Raw genomic sequence first — 21782 nt, 5'->3', positions numbered from 1 at the left:
CTGGTCAAATATTTAAAAAAAAGATATTAAAAGTGAAGACAATTTGCAATTCTAGTAATGACACACGAATTTGATACACAATTTGTCTTGGCAGGCCACATAAAATGATGTGGCGGGCCTTATCTGGCCCCCAGGCCTTGAGTTTGACACCTGTGGTCTACACTGTGGTCTGCTGGAGCTGGGGCAGTACGGACCGGGACGGAGGGAGACTGAATAAAAGCTCTGTCCTGGACTGTCCCCTGGACTCCATAGAGGTTGTGGGTGAGAGGAGGATGTTAGTTAAGCTGACATCCATTATGGACAACACCTCTCACCCCCTCCATGACATTGTGCGGTCCCTGAGCAGCTCCTTCAGCAGCAGACTATTACGCCCACAGTGTAGGAAGGAGAGGTTCCACAGGTCCTTTATTCCCACTGCTGTCAGACTCTACAACACGTGCGGCACCTGATCATGTGTTGGTTTCCTTCCGTGTCGTCTCTACCACTACTAGTCGCGCTTGTCTTTGTCCTTGTTTGTCTGTAATTTATCCATTTTTACATTTGGCACTTGTTTCTTGTATTCTTGCAGTCTTGTACGCTGCTGTGACAAGAGATTTTCCCCACTGTGGTATAAATAAAGTTCCATCAATCAATCAATCAATCAGTTTTACACTTGTTAGGCTACGGATTTTAGTTATTGATCTAACTCCAAATTATGATCAACACTTAACACATGAATCGTTACGTCCTAATCCACACACTGGTACACCTAACAATTTTGCGAGTTCGTTCTGTCAAAGAGAAGACCAATAAATCAATTAGGCCGAATTTACCAATTGTTTAATCCTGACAAAGCAAACTAATACAGGCGCCTGGGTCCCCCGGGTCCCTCACACTAAGATTCGTGTGTTCTTGTGACCATCAAGAGACAACACATTCTTCCGGGTTGCCCAGTTTTAAAGAAACACAATATGAATACTCAAGCATGCAAAATATTGTGTGGTGATTGGTCGATGGTCGATGGTCGTCTCCTCCTCGTTTGGGTTTTTCCCCTGCTCAGCACAGGTGTCTGGACCACAAAGACGAGTTGTTCCTCACCGGCCTTGAGATATCCTCCCTGTCTGGACATCCTGTTCCACAATACTTTGTAGAGAACAAATTCATTGTAGCCTGCACATTCCTTTCCACATATTAATCACCACACGAGCACACTAGAAATTATATTGATATGATTATATATTTCTAACGCAGCCTTAATCTAATATGTTTGCAAACTGCCGAAAGTACATTTCCCTTTACACTCTACACTGTAGAGTCTACAGCAAACTATCTGAGTAGTCCAACTGGCTCTATTAGATGCTCAGTGTTTGACAGGCAACCATCCTAGGCTGAGGAAAGTCTGAAGTGATCTGGTACCACAGTGCTAAATAGCATATGCGGTTATGGAAACTGGATGGTTTGTTTTTGCATGTAGCATACAACAGAAAAGTTCCAGGAGTGATGTCACAAACCATATAATTCAAATGAGTTTTTCTCCTCAGTGGGTCGATTGACCAATAAACTATAAAGCGATTCTTCATTCTCACTGCGCCCATATTTGGGCTTTGCTGATGGAGCAGCCCACCAGGAAGTAAGCTCAGAGACTTTTGCTGCTGGCTCAGATGACAAGTAGACCACACCTCCTCACAATGTATCGGTAATTGATACAAAATAAAACCCCGGGCTATCCTCATTTTAGTCGTAAATGGGATAGGGGCTTTCATGTTTCCCATGTATTTTTTTTCTTTTTTATTCGTGTGATAACTGCAATGTAGGGAATTCCAGGTGTCACTAGGGAAGTCCAAACACTAAATTTGACCCTGTTCAGGCAGAATGTTATGAATAGAACTTTAATTTGTAGTCATTCTGAATACTTCTGATTAAATCTCATGTATGTTAGAGCCACAGTGAAAAAAAGTACTTAACGCCTGATTAAAATCTGCTAAACTAATTTTCTACTCTTTTCCTTAAATATATTTTAATGAGACAGTATATTTTCATCAAACACATTTTAATTATGTGCATGTCCAAATTAACAAAATCCATTCGAACAAAATGATTTTTTTTCAGCCATCTCCTGATAAGGGCTAATAAGGTGCAAGCTAATTCAGACTATATTATCATCTCCTGTAGTTTTCCTTGGTATACTGACTATGATCCTGCATGTGGGTAGCATCCCCATTTAGTGCCGTAAGATGTAATTATGGGTTAATTTTCCATAAATCCTACACAACACATTTATTGGTGGCTATGGCTCTAATTGTGGTGCTAAAGTTGTGTTTGTGGAGTTCCAGCCCTTAATTATGTTACATAACATAATATTTTCCTTGAACAAGCAAATAAAAAGTCACACTTTTTTATTAACTTCTCCTATGTTGTCTTTTTCTATGTTGACTGGTATTTTGTGTGTCATATAGTTTATCCTAACATATGCCTCTGCGTTCTTGACACTTCTTCAGGAAATAGCAATAATAGGCTTATAAATGCAGTGTGTGTGCGTGCATGTGTGTTTGCATACCAAGATAACACAGTGTGTCCTCACTATGGCCCATATCCGTGTTGCTATGGACAATGTGAAAATAGGAAGATAAAGCAGTAGGAGGAATTTATTAATGTTCGAGGCCCCTTCTCACTTCTGCTGTCTTTTTATATTGAGCAGAGAGTGTCCCACTCTGCTCACATAAACATCCAATATTGCATTCTTTACAAGAATTGCACACATATCGTCTTGCTCTTTTAGAGAAGAGCCGAGAACATGAAGGACCAGCTTGGAAACAAGCATCTAGGGGGCTGCAGGGCAAGGTTGAAATAAGAGTGCGAGCACACAAGAGACACTTGAGAAGGGGAATTTCTCAACAAGGATGAAAGAACCATCAAAACCATTTCAGGACTCGAGGACTGATTCATTTTCAATTTACGGGAACACATTCCAGAAATTGTTTTCATTTTTCACTGTGGCCTCTCCTGCAAACGAAGGTTGAGTCTTGCTTAACTTACTTTATTTGTTGTACTCAAGCAATGGAAACATTTTAAAAAGCTTTTTTAGAATCACCTCACAAGGTGAAGTGGTGAATTTTCTCTTATGTCATGCTTGATGTGCATTTTAGAAGTGTTAATGGCATTTTTCTGTTGTTTTTCTTTTGTCAAATGTTTAAAACACTTTCAATTGGTTATCTTAAAATATGTGGATATGTTGTCTTTGTCTTTCAGAGGGATATTTTCACTGTGCAAATGTTGAAAGCAAATCACATTGGGAAAAAAACAGCAGGAATACAGGTACCAGTTGCTGATATGGACTTTTCACACATTTTCAGTGCAAACATCATTTTATAATACTTTTTTTTTTTTCCAATACACTTTTTATTCACAATTTTTCCATGTACAACAGTTATGAACAATTTCACAAAATATGTCTTACATGGTATTTCTTTACAAAAATGTACAAATATTGAAATAATGAAGTAGCAAAATCCAGAATGTAAAAATATGTATCTCAAACAGTTTGCCTATTATATGTTTAAATCAACTTAAAAGAACAAAACAAAACAGCTTCTCTTTATATGTAATATTGCAACTGGCAAAATGAGTGTTTCCTGCAGGGGCTCAAAAGTCAACAAGGTTATCAGAAAAGTCCAAGTCTTTTATGAAATCAATAAAGGGCCTCCAAATCCCTTCAAACATATGTTGTTTGGCTTTACGTATATATGTTATTCTTTCCAATGGAAGACAAGAGAGCATTTGTTTTAGCCACTGGGAGGTGTTTGGTCCAGTAACATTTTTCCAGGTCAGAGCAATACATCTTTTGGCCATTAACGAGCTTATATCAATAAAAATTGAGTCTATTTTACTGAAGTTGTGTTTCTCTGGATATAGAGCCAGTATAAACAGCGAGGGCTCCAAAGTAAGCTCCTTTGATATTATTTTCTCTATTTGCTCCTTCACGTCTAACCAAAAATGTTGTATCTGACTGCATTCCCACATACAATGTATTAACGTTCCTTTTAAGCCACACTTTACACAGATATCTGGAATGTTCTTATTGTATTTATTCAATTTAACAGGTGTCGTGTACACTCGCTGTAACCATTTAAATTGTAGTACTCTCAGACGGCTATTAATAGACATTTCTTGTGATTTTTTACAAACTTTTCCCCATTCTTGCTCACTGATCTTAGTATTTAGATCATTGTTCCAGGATAATAATTTACTTTTTGAATTTTCATTTGAATTTGTTTGTAGTAGGATGTAAAATTCTGAGATTATGCCTTTTCTTAATTTATTCTTTAACAGCAAGCTTTCCAGCCGTGTTAATGGGATCCTTCGTAGGTCACTTTGATACCCTTTTACAAAACTTCTCAGTTGCAGGTATTTAAAGTAGTGTTTTTTGTCAAGATTGAACTCAACCTCGAGTTCTCCAAAGGTCATAAAGTCATCAGATTGTGGAAGGTAGAGATTCCCAACTGTCCCCAGCCCCTTAGTCGCCCACGTTTTGAAAGTGGCATCTGCTCTTCCAGGAGTAAACAACTGGTTACCCCATATCGGACTTAGTTGCGACAATGTTTGTGTATCTCTAAGATACTTTCTGACATCATACCATACTTGCACCATTTGTTTCAAAAGAGGATTTGTTATTTGTTTTAATAATTGTTTTCTTGTGTCAGAATAAAAAAACGTGTGCAGGGGTAGTTTTAAATTTTGACCTTCCATTTCCACCCAATGCGGGTTATTGTTATCGTTATTGAAATAGAAAGTCATGGAGCGCAGTTGTGCAGCCCAGTAGTACCACAAGAAATTGGGACATCTTAACCCTCCCCCATCGAATGGCATGTATAAAAGAGAGAGACGAATCCTTGATCTTCCATTGTTCCATATCAAACTTAAGATAACTTTTCTTATCCAGGTAAACAAGTCAGTGGGAGGGGGTAAAGCAATATTTTGAAATAAGTATAACAATTTTGGCAATATAATCATTTTTAAAGTACTTATTCTTCCCATAATAGATAGAGGCAATAACTTCCATCGGTCCACAGATGTTCCGATTTCTTCTTTAAGCCTGTCATAATTAGCCTTAACCATTTCTTCTGTGTTCGGTAATATTAGAATTCCCAGATATTCGAATTGGTCTATCATTTTGAATCTGTAAGCTGTAATGTGGGCATCGGGATGCTTTCTTTCTATTGTGTTTAATAACAACATTGAAGACTTTGCTTCATTTACTTTATATCCTGAGATATTCCCAAATAATTTTATTACTTCCAAAACTGCCGGGATTGAGGACGTAAGTTTTGATAGAAATAATATGACGTCATCGGCAAACAGTGCGATCTTATGTTCATGCTGACCTATTTTTATTCCTGATATTTGCGGCTGAGAGCGTATTGCTATTGCAAAAGGCTCTATCGCTAAGGAGAAAAGCAGGGGAGACAGAGGGCAGCCCTGACGACAGCCTCTTTTTATTTGAATTGGTTTTGAAAAATGTCTGTTAGTTAAAATTTCTGCTGTTGGATTTCTGTAAAGTATTTTTATCCACTTCGTAAAATTGCTTCCAAGGCCAAATCTATCTAAAATATTAAAAAGATATGGCCATTCTACCCTATCGAAGGCCTTCTCTGCGTCAAGAGAAAGGAGTGCACAGTCTCTTTCCTCTTTTTTGTAATGTAGAACATTTGTAACCCTCCTCACATTGTGAAAGCCTTGTCTTCCACTTATGAACCCATTTTGATCGTTACTTATTACCGTAGTATAATACATTTACATATCTTTTGAATGATAATCCATTCACATGTCAACATGATGTTGAAGAATGTTGACCAAAGGTTTAAGTAACCGTGTTGCAAGACATGCTGAATGAAATGAAAACTTTGCGAGAGAGCCAAAGAAGAAAAACAGTTGACAGGAACATGTTGAGATCTTGTCTTGTCTATTTGAAGATGTGAAGAAGTTGGAATTTTATTTTATAAAGAAATTTCATATTAACAATTGGTACTTGGATTTGTAGGGCAGGACACAGTTGAATGAGGGCCCGGCAGGCAGGCAATGAACAGACGGATGGATTGGTAGATAGATTTGCGCGTAAAAAGGCCCTTGTGAATTGTTTGTATTTTATTAAACCAGCATTACAGTCTTGTATCACTTTCTTTGGCAATTTCCAGCTATATACTCATATTCACATTGGCCAGGTTACAGAAAATAACAAAAACTGTGCCTGACTTTCACTATGAAAGCAATACTCTACACAACAGTTTATGTAAAGTTTACATAAATTGTTGGGTTGAGTGTTTACAGTAAGCAGTTTTTGGGTAAAACTGTACTACGCAAACATTAATAGTCTCAATCAAAAAACGCAATGCGATCACAACATGAACTAGGCTGCATCATAATGAGCCACTGGTATATAATGGTAGTGATTAAGACGACCATCCGAGTTTTAACGGAAAGGTCGGTCAGTGTGTCCTAAAAACAGCTGAGTCTGCTACAGCACTGGGAATGATGTGTTGGTCCAAAGTGAGGTGGGGGAGGTTAATGTCTCAAACACACAAACACACACGCATACGCACACACACACGGCGGATGTTTTCTACAGCTGTGATTACAATGTGTTATTCCCACAGTCACCAACTGAGACATCGAAGAGCACTAACAGACCATCTCCGCCCAAAATGTACACTTGTGGCTTCCACAATATGTATCTAGCTGAGCAAAGTATATCTAAAGAACGATGATTATTATTCCCTTTTTATGACACATGTACACGCCCCCCCCCACACACACACACACAGCAGCGTTGTTAGTAAGAAAAACTTGGGACACTAGGTTTGATCCTACTACTCACATTTTCGGTAAATGGAGGGGAGACCGAGATCCGGAGCCATGAAGTATGGAACCTTATCAAAAGGATTCAATATGATTATTTGGGGAAATGACACTGGTCAGCAGCAAATATAACCAGACATGCCGTTAAGTACCCATAAAAGTATTTTTGACACTGATAAAAAAAAAAGAAAAATCTGTAGCATTTCAGTTTTTTAACTTTTATTCTTATTTTTTGTGATTACGTTGAACCCGTAAAAGCTTGCGCAATACAGATTTCACCATGTGTTGTAAAGTATAAGAGGAATCGCTATTTTTCACAATTTTGAATGTACTTAGAGATTTAATTTATTTTATTTATTTTTTGCTCATTCCAAATTGGTAGGATTGTTGAAAACACTTTTTTCTGTAGTGTGTCAAATTTCTAAGATATTTCACAGGGATTTCAATTGTTGCTCTTCGCTATTATTGCTTGTGATGTCATCATGAACTGTCACTGGACTCACCACCTTTTGTCCCTCTGGGTACCGGCAGGCCTAATACTATTAAATTCACAAATACTTATTACTACTGTACATACGTAGGACTATAATTGGAGATTTACCATCTGCAGTGTGATAGATCCGGCTGTCAATGGTATGGGTTGGTTGTAGAGTGGAGCCAGCATCACTTTCATCTCATTGGTCTATTAAGCAGATACAAGTGCTCAGTCTAATATTTGTTTGGAACATATGAGCCTGGACGCCATTAAAAACTCACCTGCCCCTTACTGATGTATACAGCTAGGGTATTGAGAACCTTATAAATGACCTTGAACCAGGGAAGGTAACTGTAAAAACATGGAGTCATTTAACCTGCCTTAAGTGTGTTCATACTTGAGGATGCAAAGACACATCTGAGCACTGTTGCTGAGGCGACAGAAGCCAAAGCGTTGGCAGCCCTCAATATCAGTCAGAACAAAAGTAAAGTGCTGCACTGCCACTTCTTCTCTCAACCTGAATGAAAGATGTTATTGTAAAGAGAGTGCAATAACTGGAAAAACTAGAATGTTGCCAAAAGTGAAAAAAAAAGAAGAAGCTAGGCATTTGTTTGCCCTACGAGATTGTGCCGAGATGCAGCTTCTGCTTTTAGTGTGTGGTCTGACGAGAAAAGTGTAGTAAATGACAATGGAGGGAGCTTTATTGCATGAGGTGCAGCATAGGTCAAAAAAATATATTTACCTCTTATGTTCATTCCAAAAATTCTCAAACGCAACAAAATATCTCTCACCTCAGCAAAAATAATTGGCCACCCATCCTTGGCAACCCTGTAGCTCCGCCCCTGCTCACCTGAACCGAAGAACCTCTTACAGTCATTTGATATGTGAGTTTTTTGGGGGCCATGTGAGAAAGTTTTTGAGTGTTTGTCAGAAGTTTTGCTTTTGCTTGTTGTGAGAGTTTTTGTTGTGTTATTGAGAGTGTTGAGCGGTAAGTGAAATGTTTTTTTTTTGCTTGGTGGGGGTGAGAGTTTCTATGGCACATGTAAGAGATACTAAATCTTATATACACTTCATAGTGTGAGGCCACACAAAAGGGAGCCCTACTAAAGGTTCAAACAAACAAACAATGAAATAGAAATTCAATATGTAAAAACACAAATCAAATAGTAAAAAAGAAAAAAGGAAACAAAATGTAAATAGTTTTTGTGTCTTAGTTGTCCTGCTCACTAAAAACAAAATAACACCTATTGGCCGAGGTAATGATGGAAAACTTTGTATATCGTATGGGAAGCAGAACCTAGTTAAGGTTTGACAAGACTCCGACAAAGCAGATTATTAGTTTTGTGCGCTAGATGCAACATAGCACTCAAAGTTGACTGTAAATGGATACATGCCATACTTTGTGTTTCATATAAAAATGCAAACAAGGGTGTACTGTACCATCAACTTTTGTATATAGAGTGCCATGACAACTTAAATAAACAGTAGATAGATGTACCGTATTTTCCGCACTACAAAGCGCACCGGATTATAAGGCGCACCGTCAATGAATGGCCCATTTTAAAACTTTGTCCATATATAAGATATATACATTTGGCCCGCGGGCCGGACTTTGGACACGCCTGCTGTAGTGGCTCAATATTGGTCCATATATAAGGCGCACCCGATTATAAGGCGCACTGTCGGCTTTTGAGAAAATTGGAGGTTTTTAGGTGCGCCTTATAGTGCGGAAAATACGGTAGCATGTTAAGGGTCATACTAGGAAACAGATTGTTGCATTCATGTTGCTCTCTAGTTCTTCTTCTTCTTCTGTCGTATGACTTCAGACTTGCAGCTCTGTTGAGGCGAGCCAGGTCAACGTGTCGTCGTCCAGATCAATCAGGCCTTGTTCGCCATTCGGTGGCTGGTGTTTGGGGCAACTGCTGATCATGTGCTCTACTGTCTGGACTGGGTCCCCACACTCGCAGGAGGCACTATCTGCGAGTCCCCACCTCTTCATTGCAGCTCCACAGCATCCAACGCCGGTCCTCAGGCGGTTGAGAGGCAAGTCCTGGCCAGAGACGTCTGTGGGGTCATTGATGTAGTGGTGCAGCCTAGATGGTTCTGCTGACTTCCACTGTTCTCTCCATTTGGTCTTGATCCAGGTGGCCTTGGAAGTGTCAGCTAATGTTGTGCTGAGCAGCTCATGGGCTTGGATGGCAAAGGGGTGTCGTGACTTTACGCGCACGCGTCGTGGTGTCTCTGTGACGATCTTATGGAGGAGGTGGGATTCACTGGTCTGTGCCTTTCGGGAGAGGGCCAGCGTGGCTGCTTCTCGTCTGATGTTAGCCGGGTCAATGCCTGCGAGGACGGGCTGTTGGTTTACAGGGGTGGCTCGCAGGCACCTAGTTCAAAGCAACAGGACAAGCAATGCGGTTGTCAAACCACAGAACAGGAAATACCTATCGTTACAGATTGTGTTTGTACCATCCATTTCTGGCAGTTGTTTGGCTTAGATGGCATTGCTTGACATTTAACAGCATGTACAGTATGTATAGCCACTGTCCTCTATCTTGAATGACTGCAGGAGACAAAGAAACCTTTGTGAGGAACATTTCCATTACTTAATGTGGGACTGTATTGGATGAGATAGTAATGGACAGTAATGGAAACGCTCACAGGCCTTGTTGTAAGGTAGTGAAAAGGGACTGACCTTCATCTCTGGCTATAGGACATGATGCCCCAAAGAATACGATGAAGGCTCGCTCAGGATTTTGTCTGTGAAAACAAAGTCAGACGAGAACCCGTCACATTTGACACCGGAATGTCAAACAGTAACCCTAACAAACACCAAAAAGGTGTAAGGCTTTCTGTGAAAAGCACATTCTGTTGTCTTTTCAGTTGACTTAACGTTATAGTCATGCAATGTATTCACAGATCTGAGAGGAAGTGACAAACAAGACAGCAAGAATAGAAGTTTTCTCTTGATAATCGATAATAACACCTGATTCTGGAGCCCATGCTGTCTGAATGCCACTGTGTCCATGTGTTGGTCCTGAAGGGGCAAGATCCTCAGCAGGTGCTCTCTGTTGCCTTTCAGGAAGTAGCGGCAGTCTGCCACAACCACTGCTGTCTGCGTGTGACTGAACACTTCCTGCTTTATGTCAGTCTTGAGTCATCATGTGTGCATGCCACAAATTCAAAACTTCTACATTCATTTGCCACCAAAAGCATATCTTTAGTTATTTATGATGTAAAGATTCTATATATACCGTATTTTCCGGACTATAAGGCGCACCTAAAAATCTAAAAATTTCCTCAAAAGCCGACAGTGCGCCTTATAGTCCGGTGCGCCTTATATATGGACCAAATTCCTAAATTTAAACTGGCCCGAAGCATTGTGTCATGAAATCAATCATAAGTGGCCCGCTGAAGACTATGAATCATGAATCAAAAAGACTATGGATCATTATTTTGTGATTATAAAGTAATTTGTTGCGTCTGAAGTTGAAATAAAAAAGATAAAATGGAGAATGATTTGATTTGGATTAAAAATCTGACATGATGCATTATAGTCCAGTGCGCCTTATATAAGGACAAAGTTTCAAAATGGGCCATTCGTTGAAGCTGCGCCTTATAGTCCGGTGCGTCTTATAGTCCAGAAAATACGGTACATATATGTACATACACACACGCAGGCCATGATCACATTTTAATTTGTGATCAGGGAAGCATCGAGTGGAACCACACGGTGTCTTTATTTTCTGCTGTATTTTATTCACCTGGCCAGGGATGAGCCCAAATGTTTGTGTCGTCGCTTTAATTTTGTAACATAAGAAAAAAATGAATGAAGAAATGAATGAAGAAGCAAAAAACACTACCATCACTATGCTTACCAATACATTTATTGAAGTCAAATACCAAATGAAACAAATGAATTAAAGCTCAATGCACTGCATTTGGCAGAAATGTAGAACTGTGTAGTGAAAAAAAGAAACATTACCAAAAAGTTGATGAGTCTGACAGACCTCTATGTGGCCACTGTTGTTAGGTAGAGACCGGTGAACCCACCAATGACTGAAAGAATAGGGCAAAGGTCTACAGTTGCTGATGGAGAGAAGAGGCAGGAGTGATAATGCAGAGGTTACAGGAAGCGCATGCAGGCAGTGAATTGTGAGAAGTCTTAGGCCAACTCCTCCTCCTCTTCCTCTTCAAAATCTCCCTCCTCAGCGGTGGCTTCCTGGTATTGCTGGTACTCCGACACCAAATCATTCATGTTGCTTTCCGCCTCAGTGAACTCCATTTCATCCATGCCCTCGCCCGTGTACCAGTGGAGAAAAGCCTTTCGGCGGAACATAGCAGTGAACTGCTCAGAGATCCGCTTGAACAGCTCCTGGATGGCAGTGCTGTTACCGATGAAGGTGGAGGACATCTTGAGGCCGCGCGGCGGGATGTCGCAAACGGCCGTTTTGACGTTGTTGGGGATCCACTCGACGAAGTAGCTACTGTTCTTGTTTTGCACGTTCAGCATCTGCTCATCCACCTCCTTCATGGACATGCGGCCGCGAAATATGGCAGCTACGGTGAGGTAGCGCCCGTGGCGGGGGTCACAAGCAGCCATCATATTTTTGGCATCAAACATCTGCAGAGTTAGTTCGGGCACAGTGAGGGCTCTGTACTGTGTGCTTCCCCTGCTGGTGAGCGGAGCGAAGCCCGGCATAAAGAAGTGCAAACGAGGGAACGGCACCATGTTGACGGCCAGTTTACGGAGGTCCGCGTTCAGCTGCCCGGGAAAACGCAAGCAGGTTGTCACACCACTCATGGTGGCAGAAACCAGGTGGTTGAGGTCTCCGTAGGTGGGTGTGGTCAGCTTGAGGGTACGGAAGCAGATGTCGTACAAGGCTTCGTTGTCAATGCAGAAGGTCTCGTCTGTGTTCTCAACAAGCTGGTGGACCGAGAGGGTGGCGTTGTAGGGCTCCACTACTGTGTCGGACACCTGCAGGTGAAATGTTGCAATTAAAAACTACAACTTCACTCAGCAGAGTGTAGAACTCCACTGAGGCTAAAGTGTCAAGGGTCATTCCAGAAATGGAGCACATTCTCCTTTTTACTCCAATTGTGGAATGACCTTTTAGAATGACATGAGTTATACCTTCGGAGAGGGCACCACACTGAAGGTGGTCATGATGCGGTCCGGGTACTCCTCACGGATCTTGCTGATGAGCAGAGTTCCCATCCCAGATCCGGTACCACCACCCAAAGAATGCGTCAGCTGGAACCCCTGAAGGCAGTCGCATCCCTCGGCCTCCTTCCTTACCACATCCATAACCGAGTCCACCAGCTCGGCTCCTTCAGTGTAGTGACCTTTGGCCCAGTTATTTCCTGCTCCACTCTGGCCTGGAAAGAAAGACCACGTTTTGGTCACAATTGAATTTCATAACGTCTTGTATTTGCTAAAGTTGTAGTTTACCAAAGACAAAGCTGTCCGGTCTAAATATCTTTCCAAATGGGCCGGACCGGACAGAGTCCATGGTGCCTGGCTCCAAATCCACCAAGACCGCCCTTGGGACATACTGTCCTCCTACGGATCAAATAGGTCATCATAAACCTTTTCATTTTAATTTCCTAAAAACACACAAATCATGGCAGATTCCTGACCTGAAGCCTCATTGTAGTAGACATTGATTCGTTCCAGTTGGAGGTCATCCTCTCCTTGGTAGGATCCAGTTGGGTCAATGCCATGCTCGTCACTGATCACTTCCCAAAACTGGTCCAGACAAAACAATTCACTCACATGAAACATTATAAATTCTGCATCAAGGAAGATTTGAACAACAACAAAGGTTTTCAAGATGTTGCCTTTTATGTAACTTGCAATAATTTGAAATAAAATAATCACAATATACAAAGAAAATTAGAAATTGCTTAAGTATAGGACAGACAAACTAAATTCTTAGGGGTTCACACTATTTGAACCTGCCTCTCGTTAGCTGTCTTGTATTTAGGTCCTGTCTGCCCCTTACTCCCCTGTTCGGATTGTTTGCGTCTCATGTCTTCTTGTTTCCCGTTTTTCTAGTTGCTTGTCTGTTCTCGTCTTGTTTCGCCTTTCTGTTCAGTTATTCTCGTCCCTGGTCGCACCTCTATATCTGTCTTTTGAGTTCCTTCAATAAACCCTGGTCCAAGCTGCATTTGGTCACCCAGCTCCATTCACTTCATGACACTGAGAGAATTGGAAAAACAATTCTTTCTTTGAGATGCTTTGCCAGACTTTTACTCCAGGTTCCTTCAGCTGCTGCTTATTTATGAGTCTTCCCACCTTTATTTCTTCATTCAATATTTTCTCAAGTTAGGTCTTTGATGTCAGCGATAAAATGCTTATCTTTCTTCTCTCTTTTTTTTCTTTTTTTTTTACAAAATAGCTTTTGTGGTAAAAGTGGAGCAGCTATACTGGTTTCACGTCACTACCTGCAGCAGTTGCAATCGGGTATTTCACAAACCTGCTTGCTTTTTGAAGTGAACTATTTGACTGGTAGACATTTCCTATCTCCTTTTTTCTTCCCGATTTGCAAATGAATGCAAAACCTAATATTGTGGCAGAAGTGAGGAACACATCTTTATTCAATGACTGATTAACTGGATGTGAACAAGTGTAGCCACATACAATTTATCGAAGCAACAAAGACAGCATGACATCATAAAGGACAAACATATCACCCCCACATTAGCACACAAAGGCGAACACACACACTGAATTTGGCTGAGTTCTAAAAAGCTGCTTTGGATATTAATTCATGAATCATGAGATGTTGGTGTTTTTATACTTTACATCACAGGTGGTGTCAAACTCAAGGCCCGGGGGCCAGATACGGCCCACCACATCATTTTATGTGGCCCACGAAGACAAATTGTGCATCAAATTTGTGTGTCATTACTAGAATTGCAAATTGTCTTCACTTTTAATAATATCTTTTTTATGAATATTTGACCCGTTTTTATTCGTCTGATTTGAAAATGAGTTAATTGTCAGTTTGTTTTGTAGCTTTTACCTTATATAATATGAGGTGCTCATACATTTATTTTTGTCATAATGGCCCTCCGAAAGAAGCTATGACTACAATGCGGCCCACAAAAAAAAGAGTTTGACACCCCTACCTTAGTGCGTACAAAATACTAAATAGGGATCCAGTGTTAATGGCACATATTCGCAAACCGCTTGGGTACCGCATGGCAGCAGAAAAGAAGGCTTCGTGTATTTCTACCATGCAACAATTACACCCTGTAAAAGAATCCAAACGGACCTGTGTAACACACCTGCTGCGTGTCGAGTCTTGCAAACTTAGCTGAATACTAAACAAACATACACCAATTTATTTGAATAAGTAGACATCATTTTGGGGGAGACGGCTCATCTTCATAACCCGTTTCAGTGCCACCACAAAAATAAAAGAAAGAAAGGGTCTTATAAAAGTTTCAGACACTTTGATTATAGTTAGATTTTTTTTCGTTTTGATTTATCTTTTTTTTTTTATTCAGTTTTATTTTTTACACCAGTTTAGTTTGTATTTAGTAGTTATTATTTTTCTAAAATGCTCAGTTTTAGTTTAGTTTAGTTTTATATTAGTTAGATTTTTTTTCAGGTATATAAGGAGCACTTGTCAAGTAAAAAATAAAGAAAATGTCACTCAGTGTAGAGTAATAAAGTTAAGTTTTTTTATTCAGTTTCATTTTTTACACCAGTTTAGTTAGTATTTAGTAGTTATTTTTCTAAAATGCTCCATTTTAGTTTAGTTTATATTAGAGTTGTTTCATATAAGAAGTACTTGTCAAGTAAAAAATAAAGAAAATGTCACTCAGTGTAGAGTAATAAAGTTAACAAGAGTTCTCAAATGACTAATTGACCTTCCCTCTTCTGTACAGACAGACAGACAGACAGACAGACAGCAATACATTTCAAATGAAGCCCATTTTCACTTGGATAAAACCTATATCATTTAGTTTGACTAAATTTAGCTACCTTTGTATAAAAACATTGTCTCTCAAATCAGCAAACATGACATGCAGAGACATGTACAACACTTTTGATTGCGACACCACAAACTTTGATCCCGTGAGGGATATTCAAAATGCCCTATCTTATAATTTAAACATCTTTTCACGTACTTTTCAACTACCCAACATCCTTAGGAGGGCTTAGGAATACGGCAATAACATTTTCTTATAACCAGCTGCCAGAGATTTAGAAACACTTATTCAGCACTAGCCCCAGTGTTGACCTAGTTAACATTTATGTTCACAAACTAGGAAACAACAGAAAACAGATCATTATTAGTTTCATTAGCGTACCTTTGCTCCAATTTGATTACCACATTGGCCGGCTTGCAAGTGAACAATCTCACGCATTTTGCTGTGTTGTGTGATTCGTCAAGCAGGAGCTGCAGTTCAGTGCTAGTGTGTGCTGGCGTCGTTGTCAGCTTTTGCCCGCCCTGCCCTACTTTCCCACTTCCTGGAAGTGCTCTTCTTCAAAATGACAAACTGGAATGACTGGATAAACCTGGCATAGCGTGCAGCCAGAACCACCTCACTCCATTGGCTCCTAATATAAATTAGACTTCATTTTAAGATACTTCTAATATAGATGCTCCTAATATAAATTAGACTTTATTTTGAGATACTTATATTTGTTTTCAAATCGTTAAATTGCCTCACCCCGCCACCCCTACGCACCTGCCCAGCGCCTCATGTCATGAAGTGCCGAGGACTAACTTTAACTTAACTTTAACTTAACTTTAATTTAACTTTAACTTAATTTAACTTAACTTTAACTTAACTTAACTTAACTTGACTAAGCGAAGCCTCAGAGGGGATCGAGCCTTTTATGGTGCCGCTCCTTCCCCCTGGAATGACCTCTCTTTAAATGTTAGGCAAGGCCTTTTTCTGTCCATTTTTAAAACTCATATGAAAAGCCATTTTTATTCTTTGACTTTTTACTGAATGTATAATATGTATATGTATGTAAATATATATTTTAATTTGTGTTTCAATTTACTGTTTGCACTGTCTTTGTGGTTGTCCCATTGCTACATGTGAAGCATTTTGTTACAGCTGCTGTTGTTGTAAAATGCATTCAAGAAATAAACTTGTTTCGTATTGTATTGTATTGTATTGTATGATCAACTTCTCCGAGACTAAGTGGATAGAGACCACACACACACGCACGCACACACTGGAACGTGCTCAATGGCTAGATCAACGTGCTCACGCGCAGGCAGAGGACAGAAGGGAATGTGAGCTTTGAGTGCCAGCCATAAACATGGACACACAGAGACACACGCATGCACATGCGCACACACATGCTGAGAGAGAGTGGCGTAGGACCTGAAGGTCTTGGCCATGTCAGCTCCACGTGTCAGGGCTGTCCTTGGGTTCTTGCAGACGGATTCCCGCTGAGGCCAATCTTTGTGTGTGTGTGTGTGTGTGTGTGTGTGTGTGTGTGAGACACTCATACCATAAATGCAAAAAGAATGAATCCATGAAGTGAAAGTAAAAGTAAAAAATTGCCTGGAATCTAATAAAACAAGTCTGACATGATACCTCCATTCGAACAATGCATTCAAGCTTGGCCTGATACTAAATACTAGATGCTATAATGCACAGGTATCAAACTCAAGGCCCGGGGGCCAGATACGGCCCGCCACATCATTTTATGTGGCCCGTGAAGACAAATTTTGCATCAAATTTGTGTCATTACTAGAATTGCAAATTGTCTTCACTTTTAATATCTTTTTTTTTTTTTAATATTTGACCAGTTTTTACTCGTCTGATTTGAAAACGAGCTATTTGTCAGTTTGTTTTGTAGCTTTTACTGTATATAATATGAGGTGCTCATACATTTATTTGGGTTGACAGTCATAATGGCCCTACGAAAGAAGCTATGACTACAATGCTATGGCTTTTACAGCCATAATAGTCAGTTTTGACAGAATGTTCTTTATTTTATTATGTTTATTATCATTAGCTTTTACTTGCATAGCACATATCTTTTGACCCTGGGCAGCATAAGAACTAATGAGCAGTTCTGTATCTGGCACTAGCTTATGCTCTCAGGGCTTGCGTATCGAACCGATGAACTATGAGCAAGAAGACATGCACAAAACCACCTGGGCCATGCAACCCTATTTGAGTAAGGTTATTCATTTAGCAACACAAAACAAGTCAAATAAACATATTGTTCAATTAATAGTAATGATACCTGACAGTGTATTACATGATGTGCCTGTGTATTAGATGTCTTTATCTACTTTGATTGATATTTCTGACAATTATGACACACAATAGAAAAATCGCATACTAGATGGGGGGAATAAAGCAGCCAAAAACTGTAATTAAGTAAGAGCACAGTGACCGTGTTTTTCCATGCATAACGCGCAAAATTTAACTAATTTATTGTCCTAAAATCTGGGGTGCGCATTATGCATGGGTACAACAATTTTTGAAGAAAATCTCCCTCGAAATAAAACTTGAAATCACACCTTTCTTCTTGTTTGTTGTCAATCGCGCATCGCATTCAGCCATCCTGCCCAACACACTTAGTCAGTAAAATTCATAATTGACGACACATCGTTTGATGCGATGGTGCAATCCTTGATGGTGTGTTATTGTCAAATATTGTTTGGTTTTTAATCTCCATCGCAAACCGGATATCATACGGAGGCCGCCATTACAGATGCGCAGAACGGATGCGCAAGACACGTCAGCTATATAAAGAGCGAGAGTTCAGTTCTCTACCTAAATGTGTATTACAGGTAATATTTTATTTCACAACACTTTGCCTTGTTCCTTTCTTCTCTGCTGTTCACTTCAAACACGCTCCATACGAACACAATGCTCTCGTATCAGACGCTTGCTCGATCACCTGCTCGTTTGCTGTCACAATGTACCCTACACAAATCCGAAACATTTCTTCGCTATCGAGTTTGCTAGCGCATGCGCAGCGATACTGACCGGCAGAATAACATCCGGTTGTTCCCAAAGATGGTCTTTTTTCTGAACTAGTTTTACGTTTACGGACTTAAGTAAGAGTCAAAATTTGGGTGCGTATTATACATGGGTACAGGCTTTTTTCCAGCATCGACATGCCATTTTTAGGGTGCGCATTATGCATGGAAAAACACGGTAATTTAATAATAGAATAAAAATGGGACTCAAGTAAAATCAAACAATGGCCAAATAATTACTTGGGTAAGACTAAAAACGTAACTTGCTAAGTACTCAAGATCTGAGTGTAACTGGTGAGTTGTCATAGAAATGAGTCGCTTTGACAAGCCAGCAAAGACTCTGTGCGGTCATGTGGCAGCTTGGATCTGCTTGAATAGGGAAAAGGAGTTAAACTTCACTAGCCATTATGCTTGATTTGTGAACAGCCAGCATTAAGCAGAAAGACTGGAGACATGACATGACATGACCCCCACCCCCAAAAAAAAAAAGCTCAAATAAGCAATATGTTAATAACTACATGAAAGGTAGCATATGGAATGCAGCTCAAAGTAAAGAAGTAAAAGTACGGTTTCTTCTTGGCATAGTATATACTAAGTAAATATGTGTGGTATCAAAACTACTCTGGCAAGTACAATTTATCACAAAGGTAAAATATAATGGAGTAAATGTTATACGTTACGAAGCACTTTTAGTCTCAAGACATTGGTTCAACTGATTCATTTTGTCCTAAAAAGGAGACATGTTTATTTGGACAGACACACTGACAGAACTTAAGGTATTTTAGTATTTAAAAAAATATATACCTGAATTTAAACAAAACATTTGGAGAACATTTCCACATTTATTTGATCCCCGATGGCTTACTCAGCCAGATGGTTGGGTTTGCATGCAATTTGATTTGTGTGCCACAGAAGTCTCTTTGATATACCGCTGGTGCTCATGTGCTCTCAGCATTTCAATTTTGCTCTGCTTTGCATACTGAATCGTTAAAATTGGTAACTACTTTCACAAGGGAATGTGAGATTGTGTGTATGTGCAAAGGTGGAAATACACGTGTTTGTTTGGACTGCTATCTGAATCTGCATCTGTATTCTGATCATTCACTCTCTTGATTTCCTTCTTGTAAACGCACGTGCACGCACGTACAAAGTGCACATACACGCCCACACTCATAGAACGAGGCCTACAGAGGGAGAAATAGTGGTAGACGAGGGAGGGAGAAGAGCCGTGAAGCGTGAATTATGGATACTGAAGGATTTCCCCTTGCTGTGCGGCGAAGCCAGAGAATTATATGGAATAAACATGAATGACACTTTAAGTGCAAATCAAGTCAATAGAAAAAATTATATCTATTTATAAATATACGTATGTCTAAAGATAAAGAGAACAGAGTGACAGAAAAAGGCCTGCTAGCAATGCTGTTCAAACAACTATCTTGAACTCTCCTACTCACATTGCTGCGTGTGTGTGTGTGTGTGTGTGTGTGTGTGTGTGTGTGTGTGTGTGTGTGTGTGTGTGTGTGTGTGTGTGTGTGTGTGTGTGTGTGTGTGTGTGTGTGTGTGTGTGTGCGTGCGTGTTTTTTTTGTCCTTGGGTTGCAGTCAAAAGGAGCACAGTGTGAAATGATGAATGCTTAACCATGTGAGGCAAGCGATCAAAACATTTTTGTGGTGGAATCGTTTTAGCACAGGCAGTGAAACTCTCCAGTGCTGATAACGCAAACACATTATGTACATGCAGACGCGCTCACACACACACGCACACACACGCACGCACACACACACACACAGTATACAAACAAAAAGGCAAGGCGTGATTAACTCAAGCTTTTGATTTGTTACCCCCAGTTGAAGTTTACTGGGACAGTGAGTCATAAAACAACTGAGAATTACTGTTTTTATTGATTGCTTTGACCTATTTGAAGAAACCGGGAACCCCACAGTCTTCATCATCACCATCTCAGCAGAGCAGAAAACACCTCATGCTTGTTTGGCACGCTCAAACATGGCGAATAAGAACTCTTGAATCTATTCTCTTTGGATTGGTTTTCCCATCTTTTTTGCAAATCAGTTAACACAGATGTCATTCAAGAAGTGCAAACACATTTAAATTAGTCACGAAAATTAAATCACTCGCGCTGAGCTTAACGGCGAGTCATTTAGCTTCATACTGTCTTTATATCTATAATGACCACAACCACGTTTGACAGAAAGTCGCATAGAATCAAAGTGCATAAAATGGAGTTTCAGCTGTATTTAGTTTTGCTGATCACATTAAATTGCTGAATAAAAAAAGCGCAAGGTGAGGCAGAAAATACTGAAGGAGGCCTATAAAAGAGGTCAAAAGTTTCATATTGCTGCCTTTCTTTCATGCAGAGATATAGCTGCATTTCCAAGGTCAAATGTGCAGCTGCAGTCCATTCTGTCCAAAATTCTACTCCAAAAGAAAGCCAAACATGAAAATCATTATTTTCTAATTTGATATGAACATCACAAAACCACCGAGATGCATTACTGAAAGTGTTTTAACACGTGTGAATTTTTAACGCAGCCTACAGAAGCATTTTAAGACAAAATATGAGAATGCAGATGGAATACAGACAAGTTAATAAATCAGTGTCATAGCATGTACACTAGATTAAATTTTAAACACCTAAATTCTCATGTGAGTAGCTCATTCCAGACTTGAGCGATGTTTTTAGGTTTGTGCCAAGAATTTCCGGATCGCTCTTCAGCCTTGACTCCATGGCAAGTGATTCACAGAGTATGGCTCCTTTGTAGGAGACACTGAACTCTCAAAAGGAAGTCTTATACTTTGAGTGGGATACCACACTGAAAGAGCCTCAAGTTACTGGTCTGTCTGAGTTTTTAATTCAGCTGATCAAACCTGAGAACAACGATGACCCAGATTTACTATTTTAAAAGATTCGAGATTTTCAAAGTGGCCATTACCTCGATTGTATGTTTGTAAAGTGAGATGAAAGGTTTCATTTATTATGTTTATGACCATGATGTGATGTAATAAAAAAGATGTATAAAAAATGATGAGTACAAATTGTATTAATGTACAGTACATAGATGTGACATGAACAGACTCTTATGATGAAGCAGAAACAGCTCTGGTTTGTCCTGAGTTTTTTACATCTGCATCGCCACCCTCTTAAAATTATGGTCAATATTATACTATATAAATAAAAATAATGTTTTTGCCTGAAACATGCTTAATAGTGTTACAAATGTGTATGACGGCGACTGCTGTACCTGATGACGGACGTGCCATTCAGAGACGAACATTCCGACAACCTAATAATTTGAGGATTCTCAATAATTTGCAGGACAAATAGTACAATATTATAATATTTTTTTACAAAATGAATGTACAAAAGGAATTCTTAATGTTGGTTTGCTGATCAGCAGTTCAAACCCTTCAAATGTTAGTAGATATTTTATATATGCATTAGAAAATTAAAATAGATAATATTTTGTTCTGTACATTGGTTTAATT

General features: G+C 39.6%; 2 protein-coding genes across 2 annotated transcripts; both read right to left on the bottom strand.

The window, feature by feature from the left end:
• Positions 1–9128: 9128 nt before the first annotated feature.
• LOC119122003 lies at positions 9129–10406 on the bottom strand. The gene is made up of 4 exons (XM_037250159.1): positions 10290–10406; positions 9999–10063; positions 9773–9866; positions 9129–9690 (listed from the first exon to the last, which is right to left on the bottom strand). Exons 1-4 carry the CDS (start codon positions 10304–10306, stop codon positions 9129–9131), a joined length of 738 nt encoding a protein of 245 aa, XP_037106054.1. The 5' UTR covers positions 10307–10406.
• Positions 10407–11172: 766 nt separating this feature from the next.
• On the bottom strand, positions 11173–15786 carry LOC119128182 (tubulin beta chain-like). The gene is made up of 5 exons (XM_037260412.1): positions 15629–15786; positions 12944–13052; positions 12756–12866; positions 12438–12682; positions 11173–12281 (listed from the first exon to the last, which is right to left on the bottom strand). The coding sequence occupies exons 1-5, from the start codon at positions 15683–15685 to the stop codon at positions 11469–11471; spliced, it is 1335 nt and encodes a 444-aa protein (XP_037116307.1). The 5' UTR covers positions 15686–15786; the 3' UTR covers positions 11173–11468.
• Between the last annotated feature and the right edge of the window lie 5996 nt (positions 15787–21782).

Source organism: Syngnathus acus, chromosome 1 (genome assembly GCF_901709675.1).
Source record: "Syngnathus acus chromosome 1, fSynAcu1.2, whole genome shotgun sequence".
NCBI classification, from domain to species: domain Eukaryota; kingdom Metazoa; phylum Chordata; class Actinopteri; order Syngnathiformes; family Syngnathidae; genus Syngnathus; species Syngnathus acus.
Note: the sequence above shows the minus strand (reverse complement) of the source record. Positions and strands in the feature narration are given on the sequence as shown.

What these genes read in the sequence shown, in the direction of transcription:
- LOC119122003 (XM_037250159.1), bottom strand. An exon ending in TCCTATAGCCAGAGATGAAG is followed by an intron (nt 9,867 to 9,998) that starts GTCAGTCCCTTT and finishes TGTCTCCTGCAG; the next exon opens with TCATTCAAGATAGAGGACAG. An exon ending in ACAACTGCCAGAAATGGATG is followed by an intron (nt 9,691 to 9,772) that starts GTACAAACACAA and finishes GCTTTGAACTAG; the next exon opens with GTGCCTGCGAGCCACCCCTG.
- LOC119128182 (XM_037260412.1), bottom strand. Translation starts at nt 15,685, where the DNA reads ATGCGTGAGATTGTTCACTTGCAAGCCGGCCAATGTGGTAATCAAATT. An exon ending in CTACTACAATGAGGCTTCAG is followed by an intron (nt 12,867 to 12,943) that starts GTCAGGAATCTG and finishes TTTGATCCGTAG; the next exon opens with GAGGACAGTATGTCCCAAGG. An exon ending in GTGTGGTGCCCTCTCCGAAG is followed by an intron (nt 12,282 to 12,437) that starts GTATAACTCATG and finishes TTTCACCTGCAG; the next exon opens with GTGTCCGACACAGTAGTGGA.